Raw genomic sequence first — 22,405 nt, 5'->3', positions numbered from 1 at the left:
GTGTGCAGTTCATTAAACACATTCCAGCGGCTGTAATCTCGGCTATAGCAAAATAGCTTGACCCGAACGCGATATTACATTCCAGCATTGAAAAAACGACCTGTATAGTATACCGACGAACAAACCTAAATACATAAATCTTTCTGAACGACCAGTTTAATAGTACATACTGTTCTATATTGTGTTTTGTGTTCTCGTCGTCATGCTTTTAAAGTAGTCGTTGCAATAGTCTTATCTCTGAACGTTCATACTTATGGTTTTCCTAACAGTTATGTCTGCATCTCTTTCCCATAACTCTAAAGTAATAAATTCCGTTTGAGTAATATATTTTTTTTTATATAAATCACAATGTGCATCTAATTATTGCTAATGACAAACAGCGTTGGATATATTAAATTATTAAATGTAATGAGTCTTTTACAGTACTCTTATAAACCTTATAACACAAAACATGCATTGTCACAAAACCTTATAACAACCGACAACATGAAAAACAATACTCCTGTTTTTTGGTATAAAGTAATTTACTCTCGGAGACTTTTACTTCTGCACTACGAAAGATCTTAGTATTTCGGTCCAACCTCGTGACCATTACTTGACTCAATGAGTTTAGTTTTTTTTTAACTAATCAATGACAACTGATTCTTTAAAAAAAACTAACTGACACTCTAAATTTGACCTACTATGTTCCCTTTTTATGGATTTTCTTCCATATATCAAACTAGTTCGTTCTTTTATTTTTTATTTCATATTTAGTCGAAAAATAACTAAAATTGTGAGTACAGTAAGGGTATCTAGATTTTTTACATTTTCAATTCATGTTAAAGTTATGGAACATTCTTTTTTTTTAGTGTGTAACAAAGGACGAGATTACCCCGTAGACATTTTATTCAGTAAAACTAAACATTTCATGAGAGATACCTATCTAGAGAGCCCATCCTATAATTATAGGTTTAACTAAGACGTCCTATTTTATGCTATTGAATCCTATTTTAGTTCGTGTAGTCTAACTTTTTAGCAATCCTAAAGTTTAGAACCTATTTCTATTCATAGTTAGTTTTTATTTAAAAACATTTTTACATCGTGTAACGTATGACACTGAAATTTCCTTTTTTGTGACAATATAGAGACCGACAAGCCATTGTGGATTTTCTGTTTTAAAATGTATGGTTTTGAATGTGATGATTCATTTTTAAATGTGTGTATGAGAAATCGTGATCCAACAGTAAAGGCGCTTTTGGGATTTTGCGTGTATAAGTGCGAACTTGCACTCACTTAGTTATTGCTCCAGCAATATAACGTTATTACTGCCACTTCCGGTAATTGATACAGGATGAACCCCCTCTACAGCATCTAATAACTGGAAATTGGCAGTAAAAGGTTTAACCTTGTGTACTATAGCTAATTAGGTAATGTATATAACCCTTACACTTCCAAGTCCGGCTGTAGTTACAGGATAAACTCCTCTCTATCATATTTGCATTAAGCAGATGATGAGTACAAGGTTTAAAATGTGTACTATAGCTAATGAAGAAATGCATACTTATTGTACTATACCCTTACACTATACTTACACTTCTAAGTCCAATTTTAGTTACAGAGTAAATTCCTCTATATAATAGTTTCATTAGTCAGATGATGGCTTAAGAGGGTTAAGATTGCAAACTTTGATAATGAAGATTAATTCATTTCTTTCATGTAACCTTATCTTGCACATTGTAAATCTTACTTAGAATTGGAATATTTACTAGAATAAGCAATGAGAAATAATAAAAATATTGTTTAACACACACGTCTGTAGATCATTCCAATCCAACTACCTATCACGATAATCGTGTTTCTCCGAAAGCACAGGAAAGAATTTTTGGGTTTAATTGTAATTAGGCATACATTGAAACATGCTTCCATAAAAGTTCCTCCTTGCTGTTTTTTCAGGACCTGCTAGTGACGCTATCGACGTTGCTGCGAGGTTCCATCTATGAAAAGTTACGATGGACCTTCAAACTCTACGACATCAACGGTGACGGCTGTATAACGCGGTCAGAGCTGGGAGAGATAGTACTTGCTATACACGAGCTCATGGGTCGCCGGTCTCACCAGGTGAGTGTTCCTGTAGTAATACAAGCATAACTTCAAACTCTACATCAACGGTGACGGCTGTATAACGCGGTCAGAGCTGGGAGAGATAGTACTTGCTATACACGAGCTCATGGGTCGCCGGTCTCACCAGGTGAGTGTTCCTGTAGTAATACAAGCATAACTTCAAACTCTACGACATCAACGGTGACGGCTGTTTAACGCGGTCAGAGCTGGGAGAGATAGTACTTGCTATACACGAGCTCATGGGTCGCCGGTCTCACCAGGTGAGTGTTCCTGTAGTAATACAAGCATAACTTCAAACTCTACATCAACGGTGACGGCTGTATAACGCGGTCAGAGCTGGGAGAGATAGTACTTGCTATACACGAGCTCATGGGTCGCCGGTCTCACCAGGTGAGTGTTCCTGTAGTAATACAAGCATAACTTCAAACTCTACGACATCAACGGTGACGGCTGTATAACGCGGTCAGAGCTGGGAGAGATAGTACTTGCTATACACGAGCTCATGGGTCGCCGGTCTCACCAGGTGAGTGTTCCTGTAGTAATACAAGCATAACTTCAAACTCTACGACATCAACGGTGACGGCTGTATAACGCGGTCAGAGCTGGGAGAGATAGTACTTGCTATACACGAGCTCATGGGTCGCCGGTCTCACCAGGTGAGTGTTCCTGTAGTAATACAAGCATAACTTCACAAATGGAAAGTGCTTGTCAGGAGCTTTAGTTGAGTGCAAAGAAATTTCTGGCATCCAACACTGTCATATTATTTCTCTGTTTTTGGTATTTTCTGATGTGGATAGCTGCAGTTGCCACGTAATATGATCAAAAGTAGTTTTTCCTCACTTCCGTCTACAAAAGTGAACTAGACGTCTTTCTTTTGCTTCTATCATCTCTGCTTTAATGTTGTATAAACTTATCCCCCGTTATTACAGCGTTGTCCCATTCCAAGTAGGTTGAGAAGTGTTGTTTTCTATTTGGCATTCCTAATTCGCTGCGATAGAGATAAGCTATTAAATTGTAGACGTGGTGATTTGGATCATTTCATGCTCAAGGAAGGTTCATGAACTTAGTGAGGAGTCCAAATGTCACTATCACAACTGTATGGGGAAGACTCCGCTTCTATTGTAAATCAGTTGGAACTATCTTCAGCTATCATTTTCTTCCAAGAAGAATACGCACAGCATGAAGACAACATTTTCGTGATGCAAAATTTTCAAATAAAAAATTATTAAGTCATTAACACTGGGTTTGTGTTGTAAGAGCAATGCTGAACCAAAAAGTATTATTTTCTCGGTATGCACAACTACTTGACTCCTGATTATTTGGTCGTTTCGGAGCTTGGATTTTGGACAAGTTAGTGCTCAACAACTCGGCTTATTTGAAGAATAAATGCTAGGCAGACATTTGAACTTTAGTAGGTTGAATAAAATAATAATCGCACTGCGGGGTCGGGTAATCCATCACCTCTCCCACGCATGACATATGTCAATGTTACGGGTAGTAGCACATTCCATACCATTTCCTTCATTTCGTATTATATTTTTACTTCACTCCGTTTCCGCTCATGCTGCTATATGTAAGAAATATTGGGATGAGAGTTTTATCTTACTGGCCTATCTAAACGATTCTACTGTATATGCAGTAGAAGCTAACTGTAAACACAGTAGAGGAATTCATTTTTTCCCAGTTGACTCATATGTTTGTCAAAATATTACCGTCCAACATCTTTATTCTTGGTTGTTTTCCTCTATCTTTTGTTCAGAAGTCATGTTCTTACTGAAGTGTGTTAAATTCACAATTTGACTTTATTACTACTGAGGTCCTTTCAATTGGTTCATATAACTTGTTAAAACTGGTGTGACCTTGTAATTACACATCTTCTCGCCACTAGCCTTACTTATACTTCCACTAGTTTTATGATCTTAATGTAAATGTTTTATTCTCTAATTATAGCCTCATTTAATTGTTAATTCAGGCTCAAATAATTGTTAAATAAGGTATGCTAAGTATAATGTATCGTGATAAGAATGTCAAAGTATACAGTGCCATATGTTTAGCATAGCAGAGTATACTAACAATAGTAAATAGTAATTTATAATGTTTTAACAATAAGTCACTGGACTATACTTAATATAATTTATAATTGATAGAGAATGAGTCATTTTTTACTCCAACGAATAATAATTTTTCGTATATAAATAAGACAAAATCCTAATTAAAAATGCAACTGTGTTATTTGAATAAAAGTGAAGTTGAGATTGTTAAATCAGACACATTTAAGGAATTTATCTAACGACCAGTTAAGGTAATCACCGAATCACCATGAATATCCTGAAAAGTAGTTATTATTTCGAGAGATTTGTTGTGGATTCTTTATACAAAATCAGGTTGTTTTAGATATAATTCAGCTATGCATTCATTCCAAAGGTATAATCATTGTTAAACGTTATTAAAACGATACAAAAGTACCAGGCGTTAATAAAAATAAAAGAATAAGACCCTTGAGGTTAAATTATTTTGAAAAATATCGAACCTTAATGGAACAACATAAAGGAAGAGGGCATGGGTACAGTTAATATTGTATATACAATGTTATTATAACGTTAGTTCCGAATAGATTTTAAAATCATCCTCTGAACAACAATAAGCGTTCCAGAATAAGTACTATTTAGATATAAAACCATGTGAAACGTATATAAAAGAAACTATACAATATAACTCTGAAACAGACTAGGCGTTTTTAATAAATGAACAAATCAGTAGGCTAAAATTAGAACGTAATAAAACTGAAATGGAAAGTAATTGATTATTAATTATGGAGGTAAAAGCCCACCGAAATAATGCATTAAACATTGGTTTGTAGATTTGTGATTATGTATAATTAAATAACAAAGTATAATGGGGTTGGAATATTTAGGCCTACACAACTTCTACAAATCTAATGATAATTTCGTTCGATCCTCAGAGAACCCTTGTGGTAAGAACCAATGCACTCGAGGTGTGAACTTCAAAATTAAAAAGAACTCTTTCACCGTGATACGCATTAATTCCAAATGAAATAATCGCGAAGGACACAAATATGATGCTATTAGCTTAAGTACAGACGACATACATACCATTAACGACTAGACTGAAAGGCCATTTTCGTAGCGTTCAATAATCTTGGGAACACCATATCGTTTCCGGATAAGTTATTAAAATTATATCTCATCAGTTTTAATTTGTTGTATACTGTTCTTTACGCATACGTATTATGTAAAATGTTTTATAATTGCAAATCCCATGGACATTAAACTAGAATGTAATGAATGCAGAAATATTTAAAACGAGAGAAGAGTTTAATTCAGTTCTTTGGACAGTAATAACTCACACTCCTGTTCTGTCAGAACTGAGAGAGAGAATTCTCGATGCTAACACATTTTCTCAACTTCTACATTATTCTCATTACTATCACGGATATAGGCTACATTTGTTTATATACAATTCTAATAAATCTCTCAAACATTTATTTATTATTTCCAATATTTCCTTTCATTTGCTGAGTTTCTGCAGTCTTTAGAACTGAAAATACAGAATAGTATTGCCAGAATTTAAAAATATAATTTACACTTTCCAAATAAACTCACTCGGTAAAGAGTTCATTACTCATCGGAAACGTTCACTAGTTCCAGTATGGGTCGAAATAGTACCACTTTCGTATTTAAAACTAAAACACAAGAATTCTTTTAAGATTTTTTTCTTAATCTAATTTGACGTTGTAGTTTAATTTGTGTAGCATTTTGTATCTAATATTTCTGTGCACAACATAAAGGTTTTTTATTGCAATTAGTTGTCACATCTCTTGTAATGTAATTCCCAACTTTGGCGCATTACTGACCGACATCACTGAAAGTTGCGATGTTTGCATGACTAATATTTGCGCTGCGCATCGCCTGACTGCCGCTGCCGCTACGCTAAGACCATTAAAGAGTAGCACGGGACAGTTCACGGTGCAGGCAAGAGATAGCGCCTGTGTCAGCCTCACGCAATCAACTGCTCGGCACGCTAATTTAATTCGTTTGTCAACATGCAAACTTCATGAGTTAGGCTATTTAAATGCAATAACTATATCGTGATTTAAATTAATGCTTCTCATCTAAACGATTATCACCAGTTTCTTAATCATTGTTTACAATCCTTCATCCATGGGGTTCTAATATAGGGAATGTATTTTAAAAATTAATCCATACTAACAGTTGTGAACCAACACAACTGTTAGTAACTCCCAAATTGTTGATAACTCCAGTGGATAACTCCTCCCCCTCCCCCCCCCCCGACACTATACCTCGGTACTGTACTTTGTTCGTTAAGTCTTAGTGTGTGCCGTAGTTAAGTAAAACTTAATAGTATTTTCAGTAGACAAAGGAATGTTTAATTTTTTATTCAAACATCATTTGGTCCTGAAGCAATGGAGGTTTTTATAAAATACTAGTCTTTTCTTCACAATTTTGAACTTTTTCTTAATTTAAGGCATAATTTTCAATGTTTACATCACATTTCTAAGCAAAATAATAACATATTATGAAAATGTGCGCATTGCTTACTTTGAGTCCTCAAAGATCAGGTTATCTAGTTAACCAAAACACTATGTCATGAGTGACTGTTGAATTTCAATTTGACTGCATTAACTACTTGTGAATGGTGGTAGAATAGTATGGAGGTTTACAGTTCTGATGAAAAATCATATATTTTCTTCGGTGCTTCAGAGAAGTTTGGCATATATAATTTCCAGAAATAGTACCGATTAAGTTTTTTTTACTAAAGTATGAGGACTTGTGAATTTGAATTTCAAATTTCTCGTGTCCAAAAATACTGCACCTACGTTGGAAGACATTTCCATACCTGTGTTTGAAATTTCTTCTGTTGATATGTGGATATTACGTGCACATAATTCACTGTCTGAATTTAAATGGTTCTATTGCACGTCACTGTTTAGTATCATAGGCCACACATACCTTCTTGCAATATTTCTTAGATTTGAGTTCTTTAACCTTGGTAAAGTTCTACAGGGAAAATTAATTTCATTTAAAATCTATGATAGGAGTTATTGACCTCTGTAAATCGATAAAACGAGTTTTTTGTTTTCAATATCTAAAATGTTAATTCTAGTCTGTGAAGCACCTTCTTCTGAAGCTTGGTTTACCCTACCTCTTGACTGTTTCTGAACACATACATATTTTATCAAACTTTGATGTAATCAAACAGGCTTTGAGGACATGGGATACGTATTGCTTGATACCGTACGGCGTACAATGTCCAAACGATACAGGACAAATTACTAGCACTGGTTACGTGTAATATATTCATATTATCTGGGATCAGGACTTCCACAGGAATTGTAAATTGTTATCAAACAATTACTAATTTTCTATTGAAGCTACCACTTAGTCATATATCTCACCCTTCCTGCTAGGAGCCAGAGGTAAAAATGGGGTTTTTTATAAAACTAAAAATAAATTGCTTTCAAATATAAACCAAGATTAGGAAAACCAAATTCTCTAGCTGCGGTCTAGTGAATCGAATTTAAATCTATCTACGTGGAGGATATTTATTTCGTTATAATCCCATTTACAAAAAGTAGTAAATTTTGTTGATGTCATTAAACTTGGACTATAATTTTACCACATTTATTTGTTTCTAAACAAAAAGGCAAAACGCAGTTCAAAAATGTGTGTTATTCCAACAAACTTAATACATTTAACACAAACTACTTTTAAACTGCTAGATTTATTCTCTTTATATTTTTAAACTAATTTTATAATTCACACAAAGATCAATGGTAAAGGTGTGTTCCAGTTCTTAAAATATTGTTACTTGACTTCATTATCTACCAAAAGCAACTATAATCAAGCCATAGGTTAAACAATAAGAGGTATTAATGTACGCATGTTTTGTTTTACAGGTCGAAGAGGACAGAAAGGCGAGAGAACACGTGGATTTTGTTTTCAGAAAGTTAGACATAAATCAGGATGGTGTTATTACGTTAGAAGAATTTATTGAATCTTGTCTAAAGGTAAGCCACAAAATACTAATTGATTTAAACTAAAAGATAAGCTCTTTAGTAGTTACTGAAACTCTCATAATCGATTTTTATGGTTATTTACTGCACAGTCTATATGATTCTAACTTTAAAAAGTGTTTAATTTAAGGACATGTATAATATTTAGGAACAAAAATCTGAATTATTTAGGTGTTGATAATAGCATATGAAATTAGTTCAAATGGGTACACACTAACAGAAATAGACAATTTTGAGATGATTTACATTATATTCAAGCTTTTCTCATTTCACACGTGTGTACATTGAACGTCTTATTCCTATTTGTAGGGTTAAAGTTGTGGTAACTCCAAATATTCGTAATCATATGTGAGATAACGTAAAGTGTATAAATACCAAATAATGTTGAGACTATATAGTGTGAATAGAGTTGGAAACATCCGTTTCTTCTTGCGCCTGATCCAAACACCTTTAGTTTTCTTGAGTAATCAAAAGTAACAGTGTTAAATATCATTGTGATAACTATAACTAAAATGGTCCAATGTGTTTTTCAAGTAGGGTTCCGATATTAGATTCTTCCTTTGAGAAAAACTTTGTTGGTGATTTGTGTGGCCAAAAATCAGTTTTCCACATATCAGACATAAGACATCTTAATTTTTGTATGCATTTCCCAAATAGTGTACCTGCTACTAAGTATTCAACATTTATTTAGCAAACTCCTAGCTCAGAATGGATGCATTTCTCAGTTAGAAGTACGTATTTTCTCTTCTCTATAGTCATTACAAATCGATGGTCTTATTTACTTCTAGTACTCGACTCATGTTTATAAACCTTGCTTCCATATTTAATAATCCAGCCAGTACTTAAGAGGTAAGATTAATGAAACACCTTGTTGTTTTGTGTACAGGATGATGTAATCACGAGGTCGCTGCGAGTGTTCGACTCAGGACTATGATCCTCACTGTCGCCGGACGAGGACGACCACAGTTCCCCGCGGACCGGACAGAGGCGTGCGTCCTCCGCCCAACCGGCTACCCGGAGACGGTCCTCGCCAGCGCAATCGCAGACTCGCCGCCGGTCCTCGGTGCGCGTCCGCTGGGAACCGAGCCATTGACTCACTTCAGTGCTACGAGAGGATCAGGGACATGTGGGCAAAGACTAGAAACTACCCGACTGAGACTGGACCCGTGGTCTGATCGTCTTATAGTGTACGGTTGGGACTGCAATACTAATTGTACAGTTGGCAGCAGTGAGATAGTGGTGCGTGTGATGTACGGCTGGCTAGTGAGTCTGTGATAAGGATAGCCAAAGTTATGAGGTGGCCGGACATTGTCGATTGAAAGTTGGCCGTTAAATCCTCAGCCATACGCTGTTTATTGTTGTCAGCCAAAAGCTCATAATGAGTAATTTCAAGAGTAAAATTTACCAAACAGTCTTTAATACTTATAGAAGCAAGAGCATAGCAATAAATTGTTAACATCGTAGGCTTGCGCGGTCGGCTGCGGCATACTTTAAATTATCTGATTCACATCCCATCGAAACATTCCTAACAAAACCAGATGTTGAGATATTTTAGGCATCCCTATGGAGAGGTATCCTTAAAATATTTAAAATAATTTTAGCTTAGCCAGTAACACGTACAAGAGGGTGGTCGGAAAGCGGAACTGCATCTGATTGGCTGAACCTCAACCAATCAGCTATTATGACTTCTAATCAAGGTCGACTTTATGAAAATTTAATTTGCCTTGTTTGACGTGTTCTCCATTGCAGAACACAATGGAAAACCTCTATATGCAACAGAATTTAACAAAATAAAATATGATAATATAAATAGCAAAGAAATGCATACTATTATCGAAGAAGAGATCAAAGTAATCCAGAAAGAAAACAACTTGGGAAAACTCATTTTATTATGTGAAGTGTATGCAGTAACCTATTTCACCCTACTGTTAAAAGCCTAATTGAACATTTTAGTTATTGCGTGCAATAAATAAATGAAATTGCAATTATGTTATTAAATTATTACCAATTTATTTGCTTTTATTTGCTCAAGTAAATAAATAAAAGTATTCATTTTTAGCTTTCGTCTGACAATATTGTAAAAGTCGATCTTTAAAGGAAATATAGCGGCCAACATAACTCAATCAGAAATATTGGTGAGTGAAATCCCATTAAGCTATAAAGTTGAACGTTTCAATTGCATATTTTACTTGACAGTTTCTTTAGAGTAGACAACTGATGTACTGCTGTTTGCATTGATTAAATTAATGTTGGTAGAAATTTATTGTCTCAGAAGAGCTAATACTTTTGTAATACTTAATTTTTAGTATAGATTTAGTGCTATTGGGATTTCATCGTTTCGGATGCAGAGTAAGTTGACTGTGAATATTTAATATGCTTTGAGAACACTGTTGAAAGTGCGAAATCGTTCACCGCTCGTGATTGGTGATGAAGTGTGATTTTATGAACTTGACATTTTTATACATTAGATTCCATTTTCGTAATTATTTGTATCCAATATTCGAGTGAATATTTTTGTAAAGTTTGTTTAAAAAATTGAATTTCAATAGTTCAATCGCATGCTAAGCACTCATTGATAATTCTGAAATGTTTTCATCAGAACCTGTTACTCATTTCCTTATTCTGTACTATTGAATTCTACATTTGTAGATCCATACAATTGAAGTGTCTTGTTGTTTGATTGTTTAGTAAGTAATAATTTATTTAGCTGCTGTCCATACAGAGCTCAAATAGTAAACTGTGCTGAACGATTGACATTTTAAATAATTGATACAGTTTACATTTCACATATTCAATCTTCGATCCGTATTTTGGCACTGTTCCATTTACAAATATATTATTCCGATTTTCGTAATTTAAATAGATTATTTCATACTTGTTTACTGCGGGTAAAATGTTTTCTAATTAAATTATATTTTTCCTGTCTTAATATGATGTTTAATGTCGACCAATGTAAATGGTTTGTAGTGTATTCTGATTGTGTTAAAACTCACTCATGACAATTTTTTATCTAATTCAGTCCCTATCTTTTACTACAGTTTATGATTATTATCTTACACTCTTAAAATTAATTTCGATTTTTTTAATACTCTTCAATTCGTAAGCAACCAAATACAAAAGTTTTTTTAAGAAACGAATTAATTCTTATAAGTAATTATAAGTTGCCCTTAAAATATGTAGAAAAATTCTTTAGAAAAGATATTTTACATTTTAAAGTTTATATATACAATTAAGCACAATTTGGACGCCACCATCTTTAAAATGTGTCAGGTGAAACCGTGTTAAGCGTCGTTCTACTTCGATTTTATACACTTTAATTTTAGTTAATAAAAATATTGATTACTTTCAACTTATAACACTTAATCAAATACAGGAGCTGTGTAATTTTAAACAGTTTTGGACATTTTCCCATTAAACATATAGTAACAAAAATATGAAAGCAACCAACAAGTTTTCAATTATTACCCAAATGGTTGTACAAAAATATAATAAACCATCTTAAAGTATACCCAATCGTTTTAATAAGTTTATTTACAGAGCATTATACACGAAACTATACTACAAATATTTTATTACAGAACACAAGATGGTATAGAAATTGTATTATGAAATTATATTCATATTTGGTTTATTTAAAGCCAATTTAAAACATATGTCTATTAAACTATTTTTAATATTTGGTACAATATGGTCTAGAAGTTGGGTATTGTACACAGATCAATTATTTCCATTAGTGTAATATTCAGCTGATATTAAATTATGACTACATATTCTTAGAATTTGTTGTGCATTCCATCTTAACAACTCCAGCGTGATATAATGTATAGGCGAAAAATCAACGTTATAAGTTAAGTAACAAAATTTTAATATTTCTTTAGCTATAATATTTTAAACATCAAAATATTTTCTGTTAAATCTCACTTGTACAAGTAATATACAGCATATAATTGTTTTTAGTGCATCCATAGCACAAACGTTTAAATTTTTCGGTGCTGATAAGATATACATATAAAACCACCTTTATATATATATATATATATATATATATGTGTGTGTGTGTGTGTGTGTGTGTGTGTGTGTGTGTGTGTGTGTGTGTGTGTGTGTGTATATATATATATATATATATATATATATATATATATATATGTATGTGTATGTATATATATAAAACTATATATATTATATATATATAACTATATCTATATATATTATATCTTATCAGCAATGTTATTACGTTATAAGTTTGTAATTTACTTAAAATAAATTTTACTACACAACTAATTCAATCTGCGTATATCAGTTAGTATGTAGTGATGAGTACTGATACAATTTTTTATTCAGCAACATACAGGAAATACTATCTGCCTTTTATCGTTTTACAATCAATATTTTTGCCAATACAGATGAATACGTCCTTTCCTATTATATACACAATTTTGTCTTACGGACCAAATAGTTTAAGTCTACACCAAATTTTTGTCGGATCCAAAATTTACATAAGAATGTATAATCAGCTTGTAATTGCACAAGGTTTTGTAACGTTATTAATATGTATCCTAATGTGTTACAAACTTTTATAAAGTGTTTGCCGAATTGACAGTAAACAATATTCATATGCATCGTATTGAAAAATAAGTTGAACCTTGGTTACTTGACATTTTCTTTCCTTTTTACCAACTATACGTCTGTCTGTCTTTATTACTCTGTTACCAACTATTATGCATAAACTTTGAAAGACAATTGGATGGGTATTCATGCGTTATTTTATTAGCGAAAATGCTATTCAATTTTCCTATTAACAAAACTTTACAAGAAGTGTTTTGTAAGATTAGAATTTTATTTTGAGCATTAAATTCTTTTAGACCGTTTTGTCATTTATTAGGCCGAAAAACGTCTTTTGTGAAATTTATTTAATCATAACATTGTCGGGTATTAACTGTGAATATTATCTCATTTAAATTGTTTGTATTATTATTCACCATTACTTTATGGGGAATCTTATTTGCGCGTTTGTTACTTATTTTACTTAAACGAGTTAACGTTTTGGTAAAATTATTACATAATATATTGAAAATTTAACAAATTTCACCATTGTTTAATTAATTTCTATAGATTCAGTGATCATACTTTTTAAATTATCTAGTCACAAACTAAAATTATCCGGTTTTATTGAAAATATGTTTATTTGCATGCATTTTATATAAAAGGCTATGAACATCCTACTTTCAAAGTAATTCAAACCAATTTAAAAAGTTATAAATTTCCAGAATGAACATCCCCTAATTAGAAGATTATCATGAAAGCATTAATTTACTTTCCTTATACTATATTACGCCCATAATACCACCAAAAACAATAAATATTAATTCATCTTTTATTTTCTACATATTTAGCCAATGTGTAACCTATATACCACAATTATTTTACATCGGGTCATTTTAACAAAATAAAAAGGAAAGTTTTTGTTCAAAACACTTTTATTGTAATCCTCAAAAAAGGGTGGAGTTTAAATTGAGGGACTGAAAATGGATAAAAGTAGAGATGGATCGATTCCGATCCCTGAATACCTCGATACTTATCAGTATCGAGTTATCGACTATTTTCGATACCACGGTTATTATCACTCGATTCCGAATCAGTCTGCTGTGTCTATTTGTGGGACGTCAGCTGATCGGCATTACGACAATTACCGGTCACTTAATCGTACTTTGTGTATGAAAATTAGTATAAAGATAACAAAATTGCAAAGAACAATTTGATTTCATTTCATATTTCCTATACTTTCGAGGTAGGAGTACGTAACACCACGTCGCTTTACAGGCTTCGCACAAGTTACATGCAAAATTTCAAGTCCAAAGTTCATTTCATTAACACGTATTTATCTATAAAATTTAAACACATATTAAAATCTATATGAACCATTACCGAGCTATATTATGAGTTACAAATACAAAAAAATCGTTCCAGAAATTAAAAATCAAGAATCGATACCAAAATCTTAATATTGGAATCGGAATCGAGTTTTAGTGTTCTCGCCCATCCCTACCTAAAGACAGGATTTATTTTTCCATACCACAGCTAGTTAATTCCTTATTAACTAAACCTCTGTAATGTAATCCAGGTATGTTGTTCACAGTACTTACACTCACATGTAACATAGATCCTATAGTAGTCGCCTTGTTCTTAATAACAAAGGCTACTGTATACTTGTGAAAACTCGTGTGATTTCTCTTCCAATCATTTAGTCCTTAAAGTGATCTCCTTAATAGGTTGCAGATAAATTGAAAATCCGAGATTGTAACCTCAATCTGTCGAGTCCGAAGTTCGATTCAATGATTAACTATTTCTTCTGATAAAACTTAATAATGTTCAGTTAGTTTAAACAATCAACAATTTCAAAAACTATACAGATACGTTGTTATCACTTTAAAAAGTTTTAACAGATGTTTTCAATAATTCAGTTCAGTTAAAATTGTTATACTGTTGCATATTTTAAAATATTTCTACCATATCCTTCTCTTCTACGGCCAAAACTTTACATGAGCTAGATGCTTTTATTTTTTTTTAAGAGAGGGCAAATAAAAAGTACCCATACTTAAAATGACAAGTCCATTTTCAGTCAGTACTTTATTTCTTTGAAAGCCACTTCAAGCCACCGAATGAAGCATGAGACAAAACCTAGAAGAGCAAACGGATGCATAGCATAGTATACACCCCATTACGAAATGAATCAACCTCTAATGCCAGTAGACTAACGTTGTGCTGATCTATGCAATACTCTGGATAGTCAAAACACATTTTCTCTGCACAGTTGTTTTTTAATATATTTTTATGATAAATCACTCGACTGTATAAAAATATGTTCTGTTACTGTACCAAGTTTATTACAAACACAGCAAAAATCAATTACAAGATCAAAATGCACACAATCGCAAACTCCATACAGCTTATTATTTGCATCTATAGCTCTCTTAATTCAGTTTTAATGGCAAATTTTTTAACTATCCCACGCTAATAATACTGTAGAGATCAGTGAATAGTTATTACCAGTAGATCATCATTATTATTTAAGAATTCTCAGCTCCTTGTCCCAATGAATGAACACGATTAGCAATAAAAGGTAATAAGTAACAACACACATATCTTTCAGTTAATTAGTACAATTTTAATTAATTGTTGTACCTGTATTACTCCAATTCAATATGTGTGAAGCTTTAGGTTAATTGTGCGAATATTGATTGCTGTATTATTCGCTCAGTATAGTCTACATTCTACAATGTAATGGGAATGGTGGTGACTATGTTATTTGTTAGCTGTTGTTTAGCGGATAAACTAAATCATTTGGGGAGTGTTGTATTTTTACCCATAACTTGTTATTGTACATGAAAAATTAAACTGTGTTATTTGTGATAACATCACATAATTTTGCAGTGTTGCATGTTTAGTAAAACATAATTTTAAACTGCGAAACGAATGTTGGCCTATTTATTGTAAATGGTAAATGAAAAATAAATATTGTTTGCGTTTCATTAATTTAATCAATGTGATACACCTTTTTAGTTTTATTTAACTCGTAAAGCATTAAATTTGTTTGTAACTTATGTTGGTCAACATACTACTTGTTAACATCTTTATTAAATGTTACGTAATTAAACTTGTATCTTAATATAAGTTAATACTTGATATACATCAATCCATAAGGATGAACACGTTAAAAATAAGTCTTATTTAGTTTCATGTAGCCTGTTTTAATATCCCGTTAGTTAAGTTTCCAAATTACGACTTTATTTACGTTAATCAACAAACTTATATTTTTTCATTTAAAATGTAGTTGATATAAATTCGAGTCTAAAAGAAAGCCTCGTCACGTTTTAATGAATACTAAATTCTATTACCTCGTGAATTAATTTAAGAAATTTTACATTTAATCATTTCTTATTTATTTCTCAGAATCTTAGGTCATCCCAAGAAGCAGTTAAAAGTAGAAGAATACTTATTGTAATTTTATTATTTTATTGTTAGAATTGTGTTTAGTTTTTGCTCCTGAAATAATGTTAAGCGACGAGTTAATTTTCACCACACCAAAAATCCTGTCATTACTAGTTTCGTGTTGAGACGATAATTGTTATTATTATTGTTGTTCGACTCGGCAGATCCCCTAGTCCCTGAGTATTATAGGTGATGTTAGCGCCCTGCTAGAGATACTGGCGTAGTGAACTGTGAGGTACAGTATAGAGGACTAGAGCCCCGGTCTTGTTTATATTAGTCAGTATATTAGCTTAAGAAATACATAGTTTTAGAAGCTGTCCGGAGACAGAAGGCTAAAGCAATCATGTTTCATTATATAGATCTTCTTTTATAGAATAAGATTTTACAGTTATCAATGAAATGTAGACCCACTAGAGCTAGAAGTATCCAAAATAAATCACCGACCTCCCTAGTCGTATAGAAATAACACTGTTTTGTTTTGCTCTATTGAAATATTCTCATGCTGAAAGAAGAAAAACTCCAATTTTACAAATACTCTATAGACTTATCACTTAGCACGCAGTGCGACTGTACTAGTCAGTTGAACCTTGGATTTTGTATTATTTATTACAGTTGATATAAACAAGGTGTGTAAGATTTATGTGATTTCTAACCACTCATTCTACTCTGTTTGTATTTTTAAATAAACATTAGCTGTACAAACGTACTTATAGGTGGTTAAAGTTTATAAGAAGGTGATTATACTCGAAGATAGAGGGGCTATTTTTTAAATAATTTTGTTATATGTAAATGTGTGTTCCATTGTTTGTATGTCGCTCATTCAGTCTTCCCAAAATTGTTTACCCGTCTTTTGTACAAAACTGAAATTATTTCAGACACAACTGATAATGTTATCACTGGATACACTGGATTGTGAAATACAGTATCTATGTTTTATATCTTGTTGTCCGCTGCTGCCGCAGACAGCGTTATTGTTGTCATTGAATGAGCTGTTGTTCCTAAAGCCTAAATAAAATAAGTTATTGAAGTTGTCTTACTCTATTTGTTACAATACCTAGTCATGACTGTACCATCACTATACTATTTAACGATGCATTGTTTTTCTTTCGTTCCACAGAATTTTAATGGTAAATAATGGTCACTTGTTTACAGACATTTTTGAACCATGTCTCTCCACCTAGAAAATATACACTTTGTAAATCGAGAAGTCATGACTCAACTTTTGGGGTCGAAACCAATGGGTAAATGAATTTCGTGAACTAAGAGCGCAATAGTGCCATTCAATAAGATTTACATGCAACTAGTTCGGTTCCTTACTTATTCCGTCCGTCTTCGGTATCAGAGTCGGTCATTTAGTAGTTTTGGGCATGTAATTACTATATATCAATTATATAGGAAAACAATTGTTAGACATATAAAATTCAACATCAATTTAAACTCAAAAATATGAGGTTACCGAAGCAAGGTATAAAAGTAAGTATACAACTTTAATATCGGTAATCTATTGACATTGCGTTTCATTAATTCAATCAATGTGATACACGTGTTTAGTTTTATTTAACTCGTAAAGCATTAAATTTGTTTTTAACTTATGTTGGTCAACATACTATTTGTTAACACTTCCATTTTCATTTTAACATTTTTAGACTAACTAGAAACGTCCTGTTTAGTTAGTCTCTGAGGAGTATAAGCAAAATTTTCACAACCTACAACCTCATCTTCTGTAGAGTTAAAAGCTGTAAATCCCAATACATTTAAGCCTAAGAGGCATTTTGCGTTACTTTTGGAGTTACAGGATATTCGAGGTGAGATTGGAACCGCCGTCTTCCAAAATGCCATAGAACAGAACCTTGAGGATGAGTGAAAATATCGGTTTCCGGTATTCTAATCTTTATTGGTCAAGATTCCTATAGCTTACTAAAAATCCTTTGACGCACAGCATACCCCACATAAACAACCTTAGCTTTGAATAAGGCCCGTTTACCAAATCAACTTCCCGTTAATCTTTTCATAACATACTTTGAATAACATTAGACGGCATTTTATTCGCCACCAAGATCTAAATGACAGCGTCCGACGCACAATTTTTTATCTATACAGGTAATAATCGTCTAAGATTCTACTGGAGATTCTTAGGGTTACTGAATGCATATTAGATCTAGTGTGCGTGTACATTTGATGGGAAAGTCATCAACAGGAATAACTACACTTAGAACTATCATACCCATCTACATTGATTTTGAAGCGTGCACTCTGGAGGTGTAATACGATCATCCTCAAATACATTAAAAATATAATACTTCCTTTGTCGTTTACAGTTTACCAAGATATCGGAATTAGTGGATGTTTTAATACGGTCAAGGAGAAAGGCGACCAGCAAGACTATAATCCTTAATGATCAACCTAATATGAAAAATGTGCTAATATCACTAATCAGAACAGTTGTTCCTGTATCATACTAGTTACAGGTTTAAAATATGACTGACTATACATTACAATTTTAATGTTAGAAATAAAACAAAACCGAAGTTTGTTTTACGCTTCTTTAGTATTTCAAAGTGGGTGTGATTGTTCGTCACAATACTATGAAAAAGTAGGTGAATAGGGAACCAATGTGAATGGAGTTCAAACACATACATTTAGAAAATCAATTATGTACGTTGCACTTTTTAATGTCACTATCAACAAGATAGAAGTACGCCACACCACGTGTTGTAACAGGGTTTGCTGAGGTTGTATTCAAAATTTCAAATCCGTTGATCATTTCATTCTCGAGATCTCCTGCGGACATATAGACAACAGAAAATCATACAAACAAGAGGATGACATGACAATTACGCACCATAAAACTAATTCTTTTAGACATGAAGTTTCATGCAAAATATAAGTTTAAAATGAAATATTTCTCCACATATCTTGTCAGATAATAAATTCAAATTTTTGTTCATTAAATCAGGTTTCGTATGTGTTTAAATAATAAAAGCCTACACACGAAGTCACTATAACATAATGTATAAGTTGGGATAGTTAGACTACATTGCACACGTTAAAATCTGTTATGGGTGTATTGAGTTTATTTACAAATTTATTTATTCTGATATTTTCTCGTTGCTATCACAGTTATCCATAAGACCAATGTAAAAATATTCGCTAATGCTAAATCCCATGAAGTGGCATATAATATCATTAATCCGATGGTTCTCGTATATAAATGAAGCTTCATGCACAATCTCAAATCCACACATCAGTTCGTTTTAGAGATATCGTGACAGAAATTATTGAGACGAGAGACTTGCAGAAATTAAATTTTTCCTCATCAATTAATGATCACCCCATGAGTGATGAGTGACTTCGCTAAAGCTCAACCAATAGCAGTGGTCGTTGGCCTCACTTCTGTAAAAGGAGGTAAACCTATATAATTTAATCGCTTATTAATATTATTTTAAGTCTGGTTTATTTGAAATGTTTCCCACAAATTTAAGTGTGTAAAACTTTATTAGATATTATTTTTCTTGTAATGACATTTACACTCTGTATACCAGTATAAAATTAACTTTATAATCAAATTAAAAATTCCATACAAATCTAAATTGGGGTACAGAAAGTGCTCTAGGTGACTAGCAGAGTGGAAGTGCGGTGTCAATAGGTGACAAACAGAGTGGAAGTGCAGTAGGTGACTAACAGAGTGGAAGTGCAGTAGGTGACTAACAGAATGGAAATGCAGTAGGTGACTAACAGAGTGGAAGTGCAGTAGGTGACTAACAGAGTGGACGTGCAGTATAGGTGACTAAAAGAGTGGATGTGCGGTAGGTAGCTAACAGAGTGGAAGTGCGGTAGGTGACTTACAGAGTGGAAAAGCAGTAGGTGACTAACAGAATGGAAATGCAGTAGGTAACTAACAGAGTGGAAGTGCGGCCGATCCTCTCTGCAGTAGTGCGCAGCCTCACAGTCTAGATGGTATAATAGGTCTTTTAGTTTAATTCGTACATAACAGGATAGCTTAGTACAGATAGAGTGGTATTTGGAACGCCTCAGTTATCGCCAACCCCACCCCGTTCAAGAAGTACAAAAGAAGTGCCTCCCGCCACGTTGTATCTCGCTGCGAGCGTGAACACACAGACACTAATAGACACTTCGTGTCAGCACAGTAGTTCAGACCATCTCAAAAGTAGTAATTCAAAATGATAACATTTTATTATGCTACTACTGTTCTATTATTGTATAATGGTTTGCACGTGTAAAAGTATTTCTGGTTCGAATTAATTGTATTTCCAAAGCTACAGCTGAGTCTGCCTTATTGCCCTATAGGTATTCGAAACTTCCTTCGGTCAAAAACCGTTTACTTCAATTCTTGACGTGTACTTCCGATCTAAGATATTCTCAGTGTCATATGAGAGTCAGCCTTGTTGTCCCGACGTATAAAACCACTTACGTTACCACAGTTGAGTTTGGCTTATTGTCCCGATCAAAATCTATATACATATGTAGATATTGGAAATCTACTTTGGTCAAAAAGTGACTACTTCTGACTCTTGTAACTTACTTTAGACATATGGCATTTCCAGTTGCATAGTTGAGTTTGTTGTACCGATGAAGAAAATGTACGTAAGAATGAGATATCTATTACGGAATAGGGGGAAATCCTATCTTCTTTATACCTACTTCCGGTATAATCGGGAAGTTCTTATTAAGTGTATGCAACTTAAAAAAAAATCATTTATAATGTTTTATAAGCGCTGTGAAGTCTTGTTGTTTTCGAAACGCACTCTAGAAAAAATGGATGTTTAAGTATTGTTAGAGTTCTTTTCTCTGTTTTTCCTTAAGCCACTGCTAATATACAATATCACAATGTCAAGGAAGCCCACCAGTTTACGTAAAACTGTACCGTACGTGAAAACTTTCATAGCTTTGTTCACTAAGGATGGTTTTATAACAGAGTTTGAATAATATTTACAATACATTAGGTGTTTCACATTCATTACTGGTTCAATCTGTAGTAAAAAATAAGATATTTGCTATTTGCATTTCATTATTAATCAATCATTGTAAAATTAATATTTTATACAATTTAAATGTAATGAGATGTATTAGCCTATTTGTCAAACTTCATCTGAAAGTGTCAACAGCTGGTTAGTGTCAGTAAAATTTGGATTTTGATACATAAATACTACAATTTTTTCAGAATTACAAAATATTCGTTTTTAGGTCACTTTTCTTATATTTCTCTTCTTATAAACCGTCCTCAGATTTCAACGAATTCTTACAAAAAGAATTAGCGGAATTGGTCCAGCAGTTCTCGAGATCAGCACATTTAGCGATTGATCTTTATACATAAGTTGTGTATATATTATATATATATATATATATATATATATTTATATATATATAATAATTTTTTGAATAATTTCAGGTCACTATAATATAATAAAAGCCACTTTTCTGAACACTTGAACGCGAAATATTACCACAAAAATTGCTGAAACAATTCGTAGGTCATATTGTGTTGAATTACTTAGTCCAAGTATAATGTCTTGAACACCTCATGCTATCTACAGGTACTGAATATAAATGGGTTCTCCTGGTGGTCTTCAACAAAAATGTTCATATCTATGTTTATATATATATATATATATATATATATATATATATATATATATATATATATAATCCCTCGTGTATCAGCCCTGTTCGAAGTAATTTTATAATCAATCTTAACCAGGTATATTCTATGTATCGTATAAACCATACTACGCTTTAATTTTGTGGAAGGTCATCAAAAATCTAGGCCAAGATCGGATGTTCCAAGATGGCTGCCATTGATTATGAAAACATGCATAAAATTCCCCTTGAGCCTATATAGATAACCTATAGAAACTCATGGGATCTTAATGACAATTTTCGTGTCAAACATTCTGATTAATAAAAAAATTCGTTAGAAATAAAGCTGCTTTTTGCGTATTTCTGCTGTTAGGCTGCTAATGTTTCATTCCCTTTTCTTATTGAGCAATTAAAAGATAATACGAGTTTGTATACAAAGTTCCATGTAAATCCGCTATGTAATTTTGGATATTTCGTGTTGTCAGTCTTGAGTATTTAGCTTTTATGTAGGTACATAAGATGCACGGCTAAACGACCGCCGGATTTCGGCCCAGAATGGGATAAATATCCTCGCATGAAAACCAACTTCCAATGCCCCGATTTTTACGATTTTTTTCAATATCGATATTAAAGTAATGGTGATGGACTTTCAATCACCTT

The 22,405-nt window shown here is 32.8% G+C and overlaps 1 protein-coding gene across 1 annotated transcript in view; it reads left to right on the top strand.

Moving 5' to 3' along the window:
- LOC124374269 (Kv channel-interacting protein 1) overlaps nt 1-12,152 on the top strand; it is a 226,127-nt gene extending 213,975 nt beyond the window's left edge. The window contains exons 4-6 of the mRNA XM_046832516.1: nt 1,936-2,100; nt 8,042-8,152; nt 9,045-12,152. Coding sequence (XP_046688472.1) covers nt 1,936-2,100; nt 8,042-8,152; nt 9,045-9,092 — 324 coding nt within the window. The 3' untranslated portion in view covers nt 9,093-12,152. The remainder of the gene's footprint in view (nt 1-1,935; nt 2,101-8,041; nt 8,153-9,044) is intronic.
- The last annotated feature ends 10,253 nt before the right edge of the window (nt 12,153-22,405 follow it).

This window comes from Homalodisca vitripennis, chromosome 1 (genome assembly GCF_021130785.1).
Source record: "Homalodisca vitripennis isolate AUS2020 chromosome 1, UT_GWSS_2.1, whole genome shotgun sequence".
NCBI lineage: Eukaryota > Metazoa > Arthropoda > Insecta > Hemiptera > Cicadellidae > Homalodisca > Homalodisca vitripennis.
The sequence above is the reverse complement of the archived record's forward strand: the minus strand, read 5'-3'. Positions and strand labels throughout refer to the sequence as shown.